Below are 20,703 nucleotides of genomic sequence, written 5' to 3' on the forward strand. Positions count from 1 at the left end.
CCTCCCACTAGATGGCAGACCTGGTATATTGAGTGATGGGATGACTTAACCCCTTAAGGACACATGACATGTGTGACATATCATGATTCCCTTTTATTCCAGAAGTTTGGTCCTTAAGGGGTTAAAGGATCACTATAGGATCAGGAACACAAACAAGCAACCGGGTAACTTTATAGCGTTGAATTTTGTTTTTAACCCACTACATTTAGTGTTTACAAGGTAAAATCCCTGCTAAGGGCCCAGGCGTGCATCAGTAGGTAGATATATTTACCTGAAGCTGTCCCCCTGTGGCTGCTGCCATCTTCTATCTTCAGATGCTTCATACGTCACAAGATATGTCAATGTTGTACTTTTTAGCATGTATGAGAGTACAACACTGATAACAGTGGAGTATATCTGAAATCCTCCATAGACAATCATGATTACTCACTAAAGTGATAATTCAACGTTAATTTCAATTTTATGTCCAATACTCCCAAACATGTTAAATTCTCCAAGTCAGTTATTGATCTAGTACAGCTATTTTGGACTTAAACTTTTAAATTCACTTTGAATTCTCACTTTAGTGAGTAACCCTGCAAGTCTCGCAATACACAACTAGAAACCTAATTCCCGCAGCCATCACTAGCAACGATGGGAAGTGACACAACTTCATATTGCCTTTTGTCAAATGTTGTCAGATTCAACCTCTACCATAAGACAAAGTAGTTGCTACTTAGTCTACAATATATTTGGTCAGCCCTGGATTTTCATACCTCCAGTCCCAACCTTTCATATGGATCTTGTTTACAATTGTTGTTTTCTAAACACATTTATGGTAGTTAAAGGACAAGTCACCATGAACTGTAGTGCTATGGCGCTCTGTTTATGTAACAGCTAAAAATGAGTGACATTAGGATAAAACAGAGGTACAGGGGGATTTGGATGTAAAATAGGGACTGTTCCTCCTAAATAGGGACATTTGGGAGGTATGCTGAAATTTCATTTAAATGCAAACTCAGTCACTGTGTGTGTTTAACAAGTATTTTATTTATTATCATGAAATGCTCAATTCCTATAGTGTGGTGACAGGGCAGCATTAACACGCCCTGGTAAAGCAGTCTGTGGCAAAGCCATGGGTGTGCTGAAAGCACAATGCACGTCAGTGAGTGACACGCGCTGCGCGGTGTGAACATGTTTGGACCTCCTGCTTCGCCGTAGACGGTAACGGTCTCCATGGTAACGGAAGGCAGTTTGTTCTTTTTGTGCATTACCGGTGCAGGAAGAAGCTGCTGATCGAGGAGTGGAGCCAGGGGGATGGAGAGCATGGCGGCCACTGTGCTGTGAGAGCTTGGGTAAGCTGCCGAAGGACGGCTGGGAGGTACACGGCCTGCGCCATTAGTCTGACACCAGGTTACTGGGTAAAGGGGCTGCATAGCACTGGCCTGCATGGCTGAATGTAATGCTGGGTCTGCAGCCACTGTGATTATCCCCAGCCAGCCATGGTATATAGACTGTATGCTGACTGGACTGCCGTCCATAGGGTATTTTAGGAACTTTGCCACCAAAGTATGTACAACATTTTATTTAAGTCTTTCTTTTTTTTTCTGCCCAGACTTATATTGCAGCCTATAACCAGTGTGAGTGCAGTTTGACAGGTTAGGTTTAGGTGAGTGGGGTTAAAGGGACATTGTAGGCACCATAACAACTTCATCTAAATTAAGTTGTTATGGTTGCCTGGAGTGTTCCTTTCAGGTCAGAGTTGGCGAGGGGACATTGTCTGGGGTTTGTCATAATGATTATATATCAGTCCCAGGACCTGTTAGACAAGGAGGAGTAAAGTAATTCATTGCCTTTTAGACTATAATTCCTTTAAAGGACCACTATAGTGCTAGGAAACCATACTTGTTTTCCTTGCACTATAGTGCCCTGAGGGTGCCCCCACCCTCAGGGTCCCCCTCCCGCCGGGCTCTAGGGGGAGAAGGGGTTAAACTTACCTCTTTCTCCAGCGCCGGGCGGGGAACTCTCCTCCTCCTCTCCTCCTCCATAGCGACGTCATCGGCTGAATGCGCATGCCTAGCACGAGCCGCGCGTGCATTCAGCCAGTCCATAGGAAAGCATTCTCAATGCTTTCCTATGGACACTGGCGTCTTCTCACTGTGAAAATCACAGTGAGAAGTGCAGACGCGCCTATAGCAGCTGTCAATGAGACAGCCACTAGAGGCTGGATTAACCCTATTATGAACATAGCAGTTTCTCTGAAACTGCTATGTTTATAGAAAAAAGGGTTAAACCTAGCTGGACCTGGCACCCAGGCCACTTCATTAACCGCTTAAGGACCAAACTTCTGGAATAAAAGGAAATTCTGACATGTCACATGTCATGTGTCATTAAGGGGTTAAGCTGAAGTGGTCTGGGTGCCTATAGTGGTCCTTTAAGGAGTTAATTATGCTGTATATCTTCACAGAGACTTTCATCTGCAAAATGCAAGTGTACTATATACCCTCTACTTGTATGGCAAATAAGTAAGTAAATTAGGGGACAACTATAAGTTGGCAATGCGAATGGGATACATGTGAATTAAAGTGCAGCACTATCCCTTGAGCATTACAGATAAAAAAAAAAAACTCTTGATACTTAAATGGAATTTCACTACTACTTGTCTTGTTTTTTTTTTTTTTCTTTTTTTGGAACAAAAAATGACAAAAGATAAAATATCAGGCTACTTCATCCACCGCATCTTGCACAGGTGTCTTGTTGAGTCATCCACAATTTTATCTATGGAGCATCCTGCTGGGTCATCCATACACCACCCATTTGTATTCTTTTGCATGTGTGAGAGTGCAAAAGTATTGCTGCTTCTTGCAGATTAATCTGATAGGAGCAGCCAAAATTGGATCAAAGAATAAGGTGATTGCACCAAGGAGGGAAGTAAGTACAGTGAGGGGAAAAAAAGTATTTTTAAATGTTTGCCCACTTTCAAAGAAATGATCAGTCTATAATTTTAATGGTTGGTGTATTTTAACAGTGAGAGACAGAATAACAAAACAAAACAAAAAAATCCAGAAAAAGGCATGTCAAAAAAGTTATAAATTGATTTGCATGTCAATAAGTGAAATAAGTAGTTGATCCCCTGTCAATAAGCAAGATTTCTGGCTCCCAGGTGTCTTTTATACAGGTAATGAGCTAAGATTAGGAACACTCTCTTAAGTGCTTCTAGTCTCAGCTAGTTACCTGTTTAAAAGACACCTGTCCACAGAAGCAATCAATCAGATTCCAAACTCTTCACCATGGCCAAGACCAAAGAGCTGTCCAAGGATGTCAGGGACAAGATTGTAGCCCCACACAAGGCTGGAATGGGCTACAAGACCATCGCCAAGCACCTTGGTGAGAAGGTGACAACAGTTGGTGTGATTATTTGCAAATGGAAGTAACACAAAATAACTCAGTCTCCCTCGGTCTTGTGCTTCATGCAAGATCTCACCTCGTGGAGTTTCAATGATCATGAGAAAGGTGAGGAATCAGCCCAGAACTACACGAGAGGATCTTGTTAATGATCTCAAGGCAACTGGGACCATGGTCACCAAGAAAACAATTGGTAACACACTACGCTGTGAAGGACTGAAATCCTGCAGCGCCCACAAGGTCCCCCTGCTCAAGAAATTACATGTACAGGCCCGTCTGAAGTTTGCCAATGAACATCTGAATGATTCAGAGGAGAACTGGGTGAAAGTGTTGTGGTCAGATGAGGCCAAAATCTAGCTCTTAGGCATCAACTCAACTTGCCGTGTTTGGAGTAGGAGGAATGCTGCCTATGACCCCAAGAACACCATCCCCACCATCAAACATGCAGGTACAAACATTCTGTTTTGGGGATGTTTTTCTGCTAAAGGGACAGGACAACTACACCGCATCAAAGGGACGATGGACCGTCAAATTTTGGGTGACAACCTCAGCCGGGACATTGAAAATCGGTATGCCAGCATGACAATGACCTAAAACACACAGCCAAGGCAACAAAGGAATGGCTGAAGAAGAAGCACATTTAAGTCCTGGAGTGGCCTTGCCAGTCTCCAGACCTTAATTTCATTGTAAAAATGTGGAGGGAGCTGAAAGTTTGAGTTGCCAAACGTCCGCCTCAAAACCTTTAATGACTTGGAGAGGATCTGCAAAGAGGAGTGGGACAAAATCCCTCCTGAGATGTGTTCAAACCTGGTGGCCAACTACAAGAAACGTCTGACTTCTGTGATTGCCAACAAGGGTATTGCCACCAAATACTAAGTTAAAGAGATCAAATACTTTATTTCACTTATTGACATGCAAATCAATTAATAACTTTTTTTGACGCGTCTTTCTGGATTTTTTTATTTTTTTTATTCTGTTCTCTCACTGTTAAAATACACCTACCATTAAAATTATAGACTGATCATTTCTTTGTCAGTGGGCAAATGTTCAAAATCAGCAGGGGATCAAATTTTTTCCCTCACTGTATATCTATCTTCTCTTTCCCTTTGGCACCACCATGTAAGTAGACATACGTAGTGCAATACAGAAATCACAGCAGGTAAGCCCATCTACTCATTAGCAAATGTCATCCACTCCCATCCTAATATTTTTGTGGCTTGTACACACTAGCCAAACTAACACCTCCCCTGACCGGCTTCTTGGCAGCACTATTCTAGTTTAATAAACATGCATTTTTTATGCATATGAACTATTTTATTGTAACACACCATATTTGTTTCTATTTATTTTTTCATAATGTCCATGTTGGAGTAAGAGAGGAAGGGTCTTGGGCGGACTCAGCAGATATTGAATACTGCATTGATCTCTGTCTGTATGTAGTGTTTCAGCTAACAAGGGATCTTGTCAAACTTTTTTGAGAACATAGTTATTGGGCTCCCTTGTAAAAATCTTGTAAAACATATTATCCTTATTTCTTTTCGGGTAACAATAAATGGAATCACTATTTTGCCTTGCCAAACTTTGTTTACATTTATCTAAATCCTCTCGCTAGCTGCTAGCACATATCTTGTATCTGACTTTTTACTGTTGGGTTGATTGAATACGGCAGAATATAGGTGTATGTGTTGGAGTGGCGTCCAAATACCTTGTCGAAGTCTTTTGGGCACAACATAGGGCCCAAACAGCAGTTTATCCGTGCTTGCCATATAGAAAACTTGACAGGCTTACGCATTTAGTTACTTTTTGCATTTTATTAAAAATCAAAGTCTAAAGTAGGACATAACTCTTTAATATTGTTAGTTGCTTTTGTGCTTAAAGGGACACTATAGTCACCCAGACCACTTCAGCTCAATGATGTGGTCTGGGTGCCAGGTCCCTCAGGTTTTAACCCTTCACATGGAAGTGTTAATCCAACCTCTAGTGGCTGTCTTCCTGACAGCCGCTAGAGGCACATCTGCAATGCTGGATGCGAAATTTGCATCCAGCGTGCAGAATGTCCATAGGAAAGCATTGAGAAATGCTTTCCTATAGACAGTTTGAATGCGCGCGCGGCACTTACCACGCATGCACATTCCGCTCCACTCGGGAGCTGACGGCGGGGGAAGAGAGGTCAGAAAATTTTAATTTTAACATTATAAAAATCATGTGCTACAAAAGATTGCAAATGTCAAACATTTTTATTTTACTATTCTTAGGCATGTGTCATACATTTATTATTATTATTTTTTTAATATATTAAAATTTCATAAATCAATTGTTTGAGTATTTATTGCAGCATGACTCGTAAACTAAATTCAGTTTGCAATGATTAGCACATTATTAAAAAATAATAATAATCTTACCTGTGCCTCCCAGTAAGGTTGTTTATGCATGTATCAAACAGTGAGTAATTTATTCAGACTTATAAATAAGTTTAATGGTGCAAGTTACAGTACAGCAATAGAGTTTATGTTAATAGAGCATATGACAAAACTTTGCATACTGTAATGTTAGTGTCTAACCCTGCTTCCACAGATCTTGCTAAAAGACCTTTCCCAGAATTGATAGGAAGTCAATGGAGACTGACCTGCTTTGGACACCACTGTGATGTAATATGGAAAAGCACCATGATCACTTCAGTGATTAGAAGTGGTCATGGTGCCTGGAGTCTGCAACATTTCGATATGAAACACTGCACATATGGAGTTTAATCCACTTGCTGCCGGAGGTGTAGGTCCACCTTCGCCAGCTTCATTGAGGCGTCATTAGCCAGTCCTTTTTTTTTTTTTTTTTTATTTCTATGCACAGAGTTCATTCTTTGGTTGACAGTGATCAGCTGACACTCTCAAAAAAGGAGTAACTGGCAGGTACAGCATCCTGCAGAAGCTTGTTGCCGTACGACTGCTTTAGAGGAGACCAGGCTCTCATCAAAGACCCCGGTAAAGAGGGTAAACTGGGGAATTGTGCCAGGGTATTTCTACCATCATAACCACTACAGCAGGCTTTAGTGATTATGATTGTTGGAGTAGCCGTTTAATTTTAGTTTTACTCCTAATAATAGCTTCTTTCTTTTAGGACGTTCTGGTTAAACAAGAATGTCTTCAACATCTAGAGGATCATCAAGACCCACTGTATCAAGAAGCAAAGCTACTCCTTCTCCTTCAGCGACTGCTGCCACTGGTTCTGCAAGTGGTGCTCGGCCAAGACCAAGCGATAAGCTCAATCCTAAAACGATAGACCCAGTAGGTTTTTATTTTTCTTATTGACCTGCATACATATCTTTTATTTAACTGTGAAATCAATCACTAATTTCATTATTGTTCTCCGTTAACTGAATTATATATGTTTTCCCAATATGGGTTTAGTTACATTAAATGATCATATATTGCATAAGCCTGCCACAACATCAATGTACTCCATTCTTTGCAGGTCCTACTCTAGCAGCCTAAGAATGGGGTACATTGACGTTGTGGCAGGCTTATGCAATATATTATCATATGTTGTAACTAAACCCCCATTATTTTTGTATCTAGGTGAGGTGTTTTTAAATAAAACTTTTACAATCTGTAAGATTTGAAATCTTTATTTAGTGAATAAGCGAGTGCGCTGGATTATGTAGTGTGTGTGTGTGTGTGTGTGTGTGTGTGTGTGTGTGTGTGTGTGTGTATTTATCTCTTCCCATATCCATCCATGATTCATTTCATTCAATGTTATTCACTAGGAGCAATCCGAAGACTCCAAAAAATGAGTTTGCACTTCATCCTTGCATACAGGAAATACTACAATTTGGTGTCATTTTTTATTTTCTTTTGTTATACCCCTGGACTGCTCTCCACTGTACCAAGATATCAAGTTTAAGGCACTTCTCCCCTCCCGTGCATACTAACAACTTCAGACCAGAAAGGAGAGACTCTGGTTTGGGTTGTTCAAGCTGCCTACCCTACTACACAGCAAGAGCTAGAAATGTATTAACCCCTGTTATTTTTTCTAAAACTGCTTGCAAAAGCAGCAGATCTTTTGTCTGAAACCTTTGCATGCACTCCCCTTCTAATCCTGCCCAGATTACCTATGGCTGTCCAATTACAGACTTAATGAGTTTATCTTAATACTTTACAGAGAGGGTAGTTGACGCATGGAATAGCGTTCCAGCTGAAGTTGTAGAGATTAACACAGTAAAGGAGTTTACGCATAAAGCAATCCTAGCTATAAGATAAGGCCAGGGACTAATGAAAGTATTTAGAAAATTGGGTGGACTAGATGGGCAGAATGGTTCTTATCTGCCATCACATTCTATGTTTCTATCTTCACTGAGCTAAACAATCGAGGTAACATGACCAGTTGTCTGACAGCCATGGGGATGTGACCAGGTTAATTTATAATGGGGTCAATTTCTATTGAAATCTGCACTTTTTGTGAAATGAAGAGGACACACTCTTCACACATCAATCACTTCAGTAAGCTGAAGTGCTTTTGCTGTATTGAGTGTACCTTTAATGAAGCTGTTTGGTGTATAGATAATGTCCCTGTAGTCTTACTGCTCAGCTCTAGGAGTTAAATCACTTTTGTTTCTGTTTATGCAGCCCTAGCCAGATGTCTACTGACTGAGATTTGGTCAGATAACATGAAAAAAGGTTATATTTTTAATCAGATCTCACTGCACAGCAGGCAATTCACAGAGCCTAAAAGTTAGATTTTGTTTTTTGTTTTTATTATACAGGCAGTGCATAGGGAGACTATGTAAGTCACAGACTGGGGAGGTGTGGCTTTGGCTGCATAAACAAAATGATTTAAATTCCTAAATGGCAGAGAATTGAGCAGTGAGACTGCAGGGGCATGCCCTATACTTCAAAACCACATCATTAAGCTAAAGTTGTTTTGGTGCCTAGTGTGTACTTGTAAGTTTATGAAATAGAAAGTTGCAATAGATTATTTGGGACTTTTATGATCTTCAGTTCTGTTTTTTAAAAGCAGACCTAAATGTATTGCTAAAGAGAGAGACACCCTTAAAGGACCACTATAGTCACCCAGATCTCTTCCTCTGCAATGTTTTTGTTGCAAAGTTAAGCACTCCCCCAGGGGTCCGTCAGTATGATAGGCTCTTCCACTACATTACCGAGTAAAAAAACGTGGTGTTATGGTGCCAGAAATGCATTGTCACCCTCCCAGAGTAAGTAGTCATATCGTTTGTGAATGGTTTGACAACATACCTGGGGGTTACATTGGTTGCAGCATCCCAGTTCTCTACAGTTTGACAGTTATTGTGCTGGGCATCCTTTGTCATCTTTATATACAGTCAATCTGAATTCAACTGTATGGTACAAGAATCATCCATTGATAGCGTAAAATCTGTTTTTAGCTATGACTATAACTGTCCTTCGTGGTGGTAAAAGAAAATTGACTTATTCACACGTCTTTATTACTGGGAGTAACAATAGACAAAGAATACAACTAATGAGGTCAGACAGCTCCCCAGAAAAAGGGAGATGCTGTACCCCACCGGAATTCCCTTTAAATTAAAAAATCATCTTATAGGTAATAAACTGTATTATAAATTGACATACAAAATAGGTGATTATCACTATCAATTAAAAAGGAGGGGAAACCTACATAGCTCAGTATCAATTATAGTTAAAATGGAAACAGTGTGAGCTACTAAAATAAAATGTAAACTATATCCCAGATTGGTATGTATCAAAAAAAACTAAGTATCAAATTTAAGTAAACTGGATATAGTATTAGAAGGGAGAAGCACTACACATTTAAATCAATCCACCTCTACGGTAGCCACAAACAGCCACAGGTCTACAAAGAAATCCTGCTGGGAAGTACTCAAACTCCCAGGGGTTAAATTGAGTAAATAGATGTAATTAAAAGATTAATTTATGTAGGAATATCCTGTGGCTATAATAAGTTGCAAAGCTGGTAGAGATAGGAAAAAAAATCAACTGAAGGAAATGCAATCAATACCCACTGTACTGAGGTAGATTCTATGCTTTATACAGGAAAAGTCCTGAAGATAACTCCAGACCCAATACTGGTGCTGAATGGGTTAAGTTTAACCCTTAGGGAGCCCTAGGTACTAGTACTTCACAATCTATTGGTTATTAGTATTACTTCATATAGAACATTTATGTAAACTAAATGCTTAAACATAAAGTGATATAGTCCTCATGGGTAACTCCCAACAGCAGAGAGACAGAGCATGAAGGCAGTATCGAGGAAGGAAGGGGGCGGAAAAGTAATAACACAGCTAGGGTGTAGGTATATATTCCTATAAATTATACATGAAGCTGGAGAAAAACTACCGTATATACTCGAGTATAAGCCGAGTTTTTTAGCACATTTTCTGTGCTAAAAAACCCCAACTCGGCTTATACTCGAGTCAATAGTCTGTATTATGGCAATTTGCATTGCCATAATACAGACTGGGGCTGTGGGGGCTGCAGAGATCTTACTTACCTCTCCTGCAGCTCCTGTCAGCTCTCTCCTCCTCCGCGCCGTCCATTCAGCACCTCGGTCAGCTCCCAGTGTAAATCTCGCGAGAGCCGCGGCTCTCGTGAGACTTACAGTGTGAGCTGACAGAGGGAGCTGAATGGACGGCGCGGAGGAGGAGAGAGCTGACAGGAGCTGCAGGACAGGTAAGTTACAGCTCTGCCAGCCCCCCCTTCCCCCCACTGAACTGCCAATGCCACTGGACCACCAGGGAAGGAGAGCCCCCCTCCCTGCTATGTATCAAGCAGGGAGGGGGGACGAAAAAAAAAGACAGTAATAATAAAAAAAAAATAATTAAATAATAAATAATAATAAAAAAATAAATAATAATTAAATTAAATAAATAAAAATAATAATAAAAAAAAATTAAAATAATAAAAAAATACAAAAATTGCCCACCCCCCACCAAGGCTCTGCAACACACACACACACACACCACTCATACACTCACACTGCATTCATACACTCACACTGCATTCATACACTCACACTGCATTCATACACTCACACTGCATTCATACACTCACACTGCATTCATACACACACTGCATTCATACACACACTGCATTCATACACTCACACTGCATTCATACACACACACTGCATTCATACACACACACTGCATTCATACACACACACTGCATTCATACACACACTGTAAATAAATATTCAATTAATATATTTTTTTCAGGATCTAATTTTATTTAGAAATTTACCAGTAGCTGCTGCATTTCTCACCCTAGTCTTATACTCGAGTCAATAAGTTTTCCCATTTTTTGGGGGTAAAATTAGGGGCCTCGGCTTATATTCGGGTCGGCTTATACTCGAGTATATACGGTATGTTATCCAAACCGATCTACCCTTGAGTACAGCTGCTTCAAGGCAGCCACCCCCTTTATTAAGGTTAAATCTAGACTAAGTAGATCCAGGAAAATAAATGGTAGTATCTCTCAACCGTATAAGTAAATAACCTCCATCCTTAGACACACAAACAAAAAAAGTTATAAAATCAAGTAAATCTTGTATTAGTGCATCGACACGTAGGCTCGATGCGCGTTTCGGCGTAACTATCTGCCTTTATCAAGAGCTGAATTGCTACTGCCTTGTGCCCACATTTAAATGGGGTGTTGTACCTCCCCCTCTATGGGGTTCACTAATCAATGATATGACATCATCTAGTGGGACGCTCCTCCATAGTTGAATGTCCCACCAATCCCTGGCCTCTCATCAAACAAAAAGGCGGGGTTTAGTTAAAACAACTTTAGTTAACCCCTGATGTGTTTAAGAAAGTACAATGGAGGGGCATGTCGCCCCCCCAAGATCAGTTTGTATGAGTGCATTTTTATTACCCATCGCCTATTAATCAAGAAGTGCTCACAGGGGAGCATTGCAGAATGTCCCAGGAGCTATCCTTATGGTGTAAGGACGTTAATCCCAATGATTGTGTAAATAATATATTTATAGGGTTAAAACCTTTTGTTGACCCCTGATGGTTTTAAGAAAATATAATGAAGGAGCATATCATCCCAAAAATCTAATTCACTTCTATTAACCATTGTCCATTATTCAACAAGTGCTCATAGGATAAGTTACCGAAGGTCCTAAAGATTATCCTATTATTATACGAAAGTTCATACAAGCAGTTGTATAAACCGTATTTTTGTAAAGTATAAAGTTAGAAGCATAGACCCAGAATAATGTTAATGTCCTTCGTTCAATCCTTCAGAAGGTGAGAGGGAAATCAGGGGACTATATGGAATCCACTTATAAGCTAGCACATTATTAAATTACCTATGGTATAATATGGTAGTATAACATACACTGCTCAAAAAAATAGGGAAGGGAACACTTAAACAACACAATGTAACTCCAAGTCAATCACACTTCTGTGAAATCAAACTGTCCACTTAGGAAGCAACACTGAGTGACAATCAATTTCACATGCTGTTGTGCAAATGGGATAGACAACAGGTGGAACTTATAGGCAATTAGCAAGACACCCCTAATAAAGGAGTGGTTCTGCAGGTGGTGACCACTTCTCAGTTCCTATGCTTCCTGGCTTATGTTTTGGTCACCTTTGAATGCTGGCGGTGCTTTCACTCTAGTGGTAGCATGAGATGGAGTCTACAACCCACACAAGTGGCTCAGGTAGTGCAGCTCATCCAGGATGGCACATCAATTCGTGCTGTGGCAAGAAGGTTTGCTGTGTCTGTCAGTGTAGTGTCCAGAGCATGGAGGCAATACCAGGAGACAGGCCAGTACATCAGGAGACGTGGAGGAGGCCGTAGGAGGGCAACAACCCAGCAGCAGGACCCTTGCCTCCGCCTTTGTGCAAGGAGGAACAGGAGGAGCACTACCAGAGCCCTGCAAAATGACCTCCAGCAGGCCACAAATGTGCATGTGTCTGCTCAAACGGTCAGAAACAGACTCAATGAGGGTGGTATGAGGGCCCGACGTCCACAGGTGGGGGTTGTGCTTAAAGCCCAACACCGTGCAGGACGTTTGGCATTTGCCAGAGAACACCAAGATTAGCAAATTTGCCGCTGGCGCCCTGTGCTCTTCACAGATGAAAGCAGACCCCTTGTGAGACCATATGCTGGTGCGGTTGACCCTGGGTTCCATCTACCAATGTCACGTTGCAACACAGACTGTCCAGGAGTTGGCAGATGCTTTAGTCCAGGTCTGGGAGGAGCTCCCTCAGGAGACCATCCGCCATTGTAGGGAGGTCATACAGGCAAGTGGAGGCCACACACACTACTGAGCCTCATTTTGACTTGTTTTAAGGACATTACATCAAAGTTGGATAAGACCTCCATGGGTTGAAAAATTAGATTTTCAATTTTTTTATTTTTGTGTGATTTTGTTGTCAGCACATTCAACTATGTGAAGAACAAAGTATTTCAGAAGAATATCTAATTCATTCAGATCTAGGATGTTATTTTTTTTTAGCTAAAGTTAAAATACTGTATATATTTACATACTAATTTACCATCTAGATGAATATTATCAGGAGCTCGTAAATAAATGCTTTAAAGAAAGCAGGTTAGCTCAATGGCCAATTTAAATAAAAGGTGAACATGAGAAGCCCTAGTTTAATCCTAGGGGTTAGATGGTTTTTAATTTGTGTATCCATCTACATTCCCTCTGTCTCAAAATGTTGTCATAGTCCCCCCGTCTCTGTTCTCTTTTCACCGGTTCCAAGCTGCAGAATTTTAGATCTTTAAAATCCCCTCTGTGGCAGTCCCGAGTTGTCGGGAGATCGGAGTTTGCAAGCATTTGTTTAGGGGACCTTACATGCTCTTTGATTCTTTCTTTAAATGGACGGAAAGTCTTGCCAACCTATTTCAAATTGCAACTGCAGGTAGGTAAATACACCAAACCTGCAGTATTGCAGTTAAAAAAAGCCTGTGATTTTGAGGGACTGATGACCCTCACTATCTGTCACATATTTTTGAATCCTGTAGGATACATTTGCATGCCACGCACCGCCTGCATCTGTAGGTACCACAGTGGGGAGTTCCTAACCATGTAGTTAGTGATTTTATGGGAGGTTGATTCAAAGTGATTCAAGTTTCATAATGACCTCAATGAAATTTCAGAAATCGGGCCTTCATCTTGGGAGAGAAGATAGACAATTATGTTAACCCCCTACTCCTGGTTATACCCATACTCCTGGTTATAGTGGGCTGGAAAGGAATTCCCATCACTCAGTTCTGTCTTCACAATAACAGAGCCAAAATAGGGCAGAGAAAACAAAAAAAATGTTTGTAGTGCAAGGTAAGGAGAAAAAGTTAGCAAGTTAAGTAGAACTTGTTTTTGGACATCAACTTTCTTTGTACTGGGGGGATGTGGTAGTTCAAATCTCTTAGGTATTTTTATGTGAATAAAGAAAGACAAGGCAAACTGAGGACCTGGACACCTTTACCGTTGTGGACGCCCCTCATCATATCCTTCAATTGGGGATTGTACCAGTTTGCCTTGTCTTTCTTTATTCACATATGGATGCCGAAGAGATTTAAACTACTACATCCCCACATTTGATGTGGCGCAGACCTTTTTTCTTTTTATGGTGAACAAAGTCCTGTATAAATGTAACACTATTATTGCCAACAGCCTTTCTGTAATTGTTGCTAGTTGTCCATCAATAACCTGTCTAGACAGTAGCTACTTTTTGTCCATAAAACCTTGTTTACCTTTATCTTTGATTGCTTTCCCTCTGGATTTTGCTGAGCTAAATCAAGTGTGAAATGGTGCCAGGAGTGTTAATTTAAAGTGGCATTAAAAAGGGAAGTCATTGGCAAAATGACTTTTTTTCTTATAAAAGCAGCTGGCTCCAAGGAATTATAGTACACTGGCAATGGGTGTCACTAACATGTCACCAGAAGCTAGATGTTCATGAGTCTTGTCATAAGAAATTAATTATTTAACTCTACAACTGCAGAAACAAAATAATTTTATTTTCATATATATTGACTAATCCTTTTAAATTAAAATTGCACATTCTAATGGTTTTCAGTAATTGGGCTGCATGCCTTCTTCTTTTCCCAACAACTGCCCCACCACATATCGTAAACATGCTACTGTGCATGATAATTCATCTGCCAACTGGCATGCTCATTGATGATTAAGAACTTCCACAGCTCTGTGCGTTAGTAACTGAAGCAATGTTGGCTCTTCTTCCAATATAATTTAAACCCATACATAATTTTATATATTTCATGTCATTATTATTTGTTTTTTAAAAAGTACAGGTAAGCACAATAACTAAAACGTTAAGTATTGGAAAAATAACACAACTTTTTTTTTTTTCCCTATCAACTTATGATAATTTCTACCCAGCTAGAGCAGCTAATGAAATAATTGTCCTGATTTTGGAAATACATTCTCCATTTCCAATCTCTTATCTGCAGTTATTGGTTACTGGCTTACCTGCCAGTTCTTCGGATGGACTTATCCCCTTTTTGCGGCAAACCTGTTTTTACCTCATTCACCAGTGTCCTGATTAATAAGACACCGATGTTGGGGAGTATGCACCCCTATAACAGCTGAAATGGGAAGTTACAGGGACAAACTTAGACATGCCATAATGTGTATATGCATCTTTGTCTGCCCACCAGTGACTCTGCTAAAAACTGCCTGTGTCATTATACTGACCACTAAGTACCTGATGTGGGCTGAAACGTCGTTTTGATTTTGCTGCAATAAATCTGCCAACTGGATTAAACTTGAGTGCCTGGACCATGATTACTTTTTTTGTAAATCACATTGTGAGGATTGGTCAACCTCATGCCCGGTTGCACTCTGGGATCCAGGTGAGTGCAGTATCCATATTGGTAAATATATTATACTGACCAATGTCAGATGTTTACATTGCATTAGTAACATTGTGGAATATACCTTACCCTAGCTTAAAAATAAATACATCTGCTATTCCAATCCTAAGGAATACTCTAATACTATTACCACTTAGCATGCTGTATGTGTTATGGTGCTTTAACTGTTTGTAGTAACAGTTTGACTACTAACCTGGGGTTCGTCAGGTGCCCGCTGCCTGCCTCTCCTCTTATAGTATGAAGAGCTGGCCGTTCTTTCTAGGAGCTTCTGTTAGCTCTCCTGAGCCAAGTCCTGAGACAACAAGCTGTTGGCATATTGTTTGATTTGATTGTTGGAGCACACTGAAGTGGTTGAGGTATTTGGCGTGTTCCTTTAAATTAATTATAACTGTTCCTTTAACTGTCATTTAATACATGTAGTCTCTGTGATTGACTCTCAGAGCAAATCTCCAATAGCCTGCTACATACCAGGCTTGAATATAGAGGTGCCTCCAGCCATGTAGTGTAGTCTGAGACAGGTGATCGACTGTCACAGTAATTGGATGCCTGGGCCGTGTTTGGCTTTGCTGGAATGACTCATGCTTGAGTATCCAGGTACAAATACCAGAAGCCTCAGATGCTCCTCTATAATAATGGTTCTCAAATGGCTGTGGTATGAGGCACTAAGAGCTTCCACTCTGGAAGGTGGGGAGCAGTGCCTTGTGGACCCTAGGTAAGATGTTAACCCATTCTAAAGCGATTTGATTACCTACAAAGGAGGGAGGCGCAAGGGACTCCTAGCACTATAAACAATACAGACAATACAGCACTTTGGAATACTTATGGTATTTGGAGTGTTTCTTAAAGTGATTAATTTTGCTGGCAATTTGGTAAATGTATGTTTACTCTGAAAGTGGAATTGTTATCCACATGATATGGTCACTTTCTAGGAAGACTAATATTTTTTTAATTAATTGTACAGATATTGTTAACTGAAATATGTTTCCTATTTTATATGCTTGTATTTGTGACCTTGTACATGTTCTGCTAAGTGTAACGGAACGCAGTGTATTAGTCTACGATATCCGTTGGTATCTTCAGGAAATCCACAGTCAGGATAGAAAGCACGGCAATATTCCCCATCCTCCCAATAACCGGACGAAACACAGTTTGGGAGTCAACTAACTCGCTTTATTCACAGACCTCCGTATTTATGCAGTTCCCCGTGCAAGGGGTTTCCTTACAGTTATTACAGGGGATTTCTCCCATCAGGCATTGCAATTATCCCAACAGGCATTGCTGCACGAGAGGGATACTCCCACTAAAATGGACGACTAAGTGGATTATCCCCTCGTGGAGCAAAACCGACAATTTATACAGAAATCCATATTTTATTCATTACTGCTCGCTTTTAGACGAATGACCGTTCGGTAGATAGCTGGGGTCGGCGGGCACATTTAGTGAGAATACCGCTCCGATCCCAGCTAAACTAACCGAACGCCGCACAAAATACATCCAAACATGGAGTTCGGTCTAAAAGTACCGAATATGGATGGGGCACATAATGTACTAAACGCGGCACTCCCAACCGCTCTGGAAGTCCAACGGTGTTCGAGTCATTGAGTAGCCGTTTTCGGTTCCAGGCTCTCGACGACCGAACACCGCTGCAGAGACAAAGGATCCAAGATGGCCGACCGCCGCATGGTCGGTAGCCGATCGGCGGCCACCTAGGAGAGCCTTTAAATACCGATTGCAACCGGGGTGTAATCGGTTACTTGGTGCCACACGACTGGTGAAGGTGTGGTCTACCTGGGGAGCCCACATTCGTACGGCGAACGGCCGTAACATAGCATTATCACAGGTAACGACTTGCAGTATACATTCAGCCTATGGACAACCTACAATACATATAAGTCAGAAGTGGCTAGGTTTGCCACACTAAGTATACAACAGGTGTGCTTTTCTGCTTACCATTTCATGCTTGAGCATCATTCAGTCTAGAACAGCCAGGTCAAGGTACATCTAATTGCTACATCACTTGCCAGTACTGTGTAGAATTAATTAATACACACAAGCAGGTGTCCGCTTCCTGTGCCAAGAGGAACTCATCAGAATATGTAAAACCTAAGTAAATTTCATAAAGGATTGCTATGGCTTTCTAATTATCCATTTTATTAAGAATCAACACATTTAATCATTTCTACCATCAAAACTAGACATGAGGAAACATTTGACTCTGATGTACATAGCACTTTGTATATTTGCAAAATTACGTTAATAATCTTAGTTATAACCAAAAATGTACCGCAAAATTATGTCCACAGAGTGTCTCATGCGACTGAAGAATATTCCTGTATCAGAATAAAAATTATAACAAGTGGCTGAGAGAAGATCTCTTTCTTCCTTTAATAGTTATTAACAAATGTAGCATGTTAAGATTTATCACCAATGAGACATTTATTCTCTTTAATGACTGCATTGCTTGAGGGTATTATGCGCATAGATCAACATATATGGATAGGAACACATTTTTATTTATGAATTGGCTCAGAACTTCATCATATTGGATGGTAAATAAGACATTGACTACAGGGTTAAAGTGCTAATAGCCACTTTTAATTCAAGGATCTTTGTAGCCATGAAACCCGTATCCACTGCTTTTTTGGGGGGGGGGGGGGGACGGGGGAAAGGGGAATGGAAGTTGTATGCTACTAAACAAATGTTTTTTTTTTTTTCCCCAAGACTAAAGAAAGTCATTCAGAGCATTGAATAACTGTAATTTGTCCAGCATAGAATTTAGACGGTGGTGAATCTAGAGGTGAATGAGAATTATGCAACTATGGAAGAGGTTAGGATTTAATCATCATACATCAAATTTTAATGCGTTAATAAAGTTTAAATTCAGAATCTAGACTAAAAGAATCAAGATTTGACTTATTTGTAATGGAGAATTCTTCCAAATCAGAACTTTTGCTTAAATATTTCAGTTTGGGTTTTGTTTAAATAAACTGCTTAGTCTTTCAATTCTTTATACATTCTAAAAACTTTTTTTGATAGTTGGATTCAGAATGGGCAGATTATGGTTTCTAGCCACATACTGCCCGGCTGGTTACCTGTGGAGCTATATCCTGTAATGAATGGGCAATATTACACACATCATCTCCAGTCAGTCTGGACACTCTACTCTTAGGCAGCACTGAATGACACTTCCAAGCTGATCTGCTAATTTAGTGGCAGTAGGTATTAATGCTCGGGCAACACTGGGACAAGTATGTCTCTGCTGTCCTATCAGCAAAGACCTTCCCTTAAAAGGAAACTTCAAGAACCAAAGCCACAAGTTCTTAATGTGGTTGTTTTTTTTTTTTGTTCATAGATGCTCTCTCTTGGAATACGTAAAAATATTATCATTTCTGAGAGACCCCCAATTTAAATTTGGCTGAAAATACACTTCTAGTGGCTGGCAGACAGACAGCTACTAGAAACATTCTTCCTCTAGTCCTTCGATTTTCCAATGGTCTTCACATTTACATTCATCACTCACAGCATGATAATACTAAATGCATTCAATGCTCATCATTGAGAAGCACTGGCTTGGCGTATGGGATCGGTAGTGCTTCTAAATGAGAAGCATTGCTTGGATCATTTTTCTCAGAGCAACCCAGAGCAACTGTAATCCACACTAAAAATGGAACACTAATTCTAAGGTAAATATATTTATCTATAACTTTAGAGTGTTCCTTTAACCACTATACTAACACTGAACATTAAACTATACTTAATCCTATACTACCACAACTCTAACTATAAACCCACTACACTACAATATCACTAAACCTTGCATCACACTTTACTAACTATTAACGTATACACTGCACAACATTAACCCAACTATTAATTTAACCCCTGTGCAATCTTGTTACTTACCATTAACCTCTACACTACACGAACACTAATCCTTAACTCCTACATTGCCACTAACGCTAACCTAAGTAGATCATATCATATACAAATATATAATGGCAAATTGTGTAATAAGGGAAAAGAAGATTTTTAAAGGTATTTCTAAATCAGTTGACTTTATTGATAAGTACTTGACCAGGTGCAATTTTCAGTCCATAAATATAAAAACAAGTAGAAAAGTACACAAACACGTGTATATATAAATATGGAATCCTGTTCTGCATGTGGTATTGCATATTACAATCAGAATCTGGTACCACAATATCTGGAGATTGCTCATGTTCCATTTGCTGACTGTAATCACTTAATAAAAGTGTCAGAAGAGGGTTTAGGTAAGGGGTTATAGGATGTTTGAAGTCTAGGGAAGGTATAACAGGAGGAGCTAAGTGGCATGTCTTCAACCTTACAGCCTAGACATATTGGTCTTTCATATTCTTGCTCTTAAGCTGTATCATGTGTTTGTGTTTTTCTCTCTCTCACGTTAATTGAATCAATACTTTTTTGAAAAATTGCATTGTTTTTATTACAGTTTATATGATTATTAGAGAGATGAAATATACATTGTCATGTTGTGATCTTATAGGAACACTATAGCTACCAGAACAGCCTAATGTAGTTGTTCTGGTGAGTACAATCTGTCCCTACAGACATTTTGGTGTAAACACTGCCTTTTCAGACAAAAGGTCTGCCTAGGGTTACCTCAAGTGACAGTCACTCAGACGGCCACTACAAATACCAGAAGCCTCAGATGCTCCTCTATAATAATGGTTCTCAAATGGCTGTGGTATGAGGCACTAAGAGCTTCCACTCTGGAAGGTGGGGAGCAGTGCCTTGTGGACCCTAGGTAAGATGTTAACCCATTCTAAAGTGATTTGATTACCTACTATGCGAATCCTGTACTGGTTACACATGGGCGTGTCATTGACATTCAGTGTCTCCATGCTCTGCTTTATGGGGATATTCTGATTTGCCAGCAGAGCGTTTGACTCCACTCCCAACACCTCAATACTTTCGGTTTGGCTGAGAGTGTCCATTCTGATGAACTCAGCCAACGATGCTGATCGGAGTAGGGCCAGAGTTTTTAAGGGGTGCAAGGATGGGGGGTTCTAAATAGTGTTTTAACTCTATATGGTCAGGAATACATGTTTGTATTGCTGACACACTAGTGCTCCCTCCTAAAATTAGCATCTCATAAAGATAGAATCTTTATGAAATACTAATTTTGACTGGTTTTGAATTTTCCTTAAATTCTAACCCAGTCAAGAGATACAAAGACAAAGTAGGAATTACTTTGTCTCTGTATTTCTGGGCAGAGCTACAGAGTCCATCCCTACAGCCATCACCAGTAACAGCTGCCAGGAACTGCCTCTGTCTGCTGAGGATCCCTCTGTCTTGAGTGATCTCCAATAGACCTTAATGCTGTACGTCAGCTTTTGGCGCATAAACACCATGATCTGAAGATGACCTGTGGGAGAAAGATGGCGGCACCGACGAGAGACAGGTTCCGGTAAGCAAG

General features: G+C 40.3%; 1 protein-coding gene across 2 annotated transcripts in view; it reads left to right on the top strand.

Moving 5' to 3' along the window:
• The first annotated feature begins 1,225 nt into the window (after positions 1-1,225).
• Positions 1,226-20,703, top strand: part of PACRGL (parkin coregulated like) — a 52,089-nt gene continuing 32,611 nt past the window's right edge. Inside the window, exons 1-2 of one of the 2 annotated variants that reach the window (XM_063459895.1) lie at positions 1,226-1,360; positions 6,499-6,665. In XM_063459895.1, the coding sequence (XP_063315965.1) occupies positions 6,519-6,665 (147 nt within the window). In that variant the 5' untranslated portion in view covers positions 1,226-1,360; positions 6,499-6,518. The remainder of the gene's footprint in view (positions 1,361-6,498; positions 6,666-20,703) is intronic. The other variant, XM_063459896.1, reaches the window with a different exon arrangement.

The sequence above is a fragment of the Pelobates fuscus genome, chromosome 6, assembly GCF_036172605.1.
Source record: "Pelobates fuscus isolate aPelFus1 chromosome 6, aPelFus1.pri, whole genome shotgun sequence".
In the NCBI taxonomy this organism is placed as follows: Eukaryota; Metazoa; Chordata; class Amphibia; order Anura; family Pelobatidae; genus Pelobates; species Pelobates fuscus.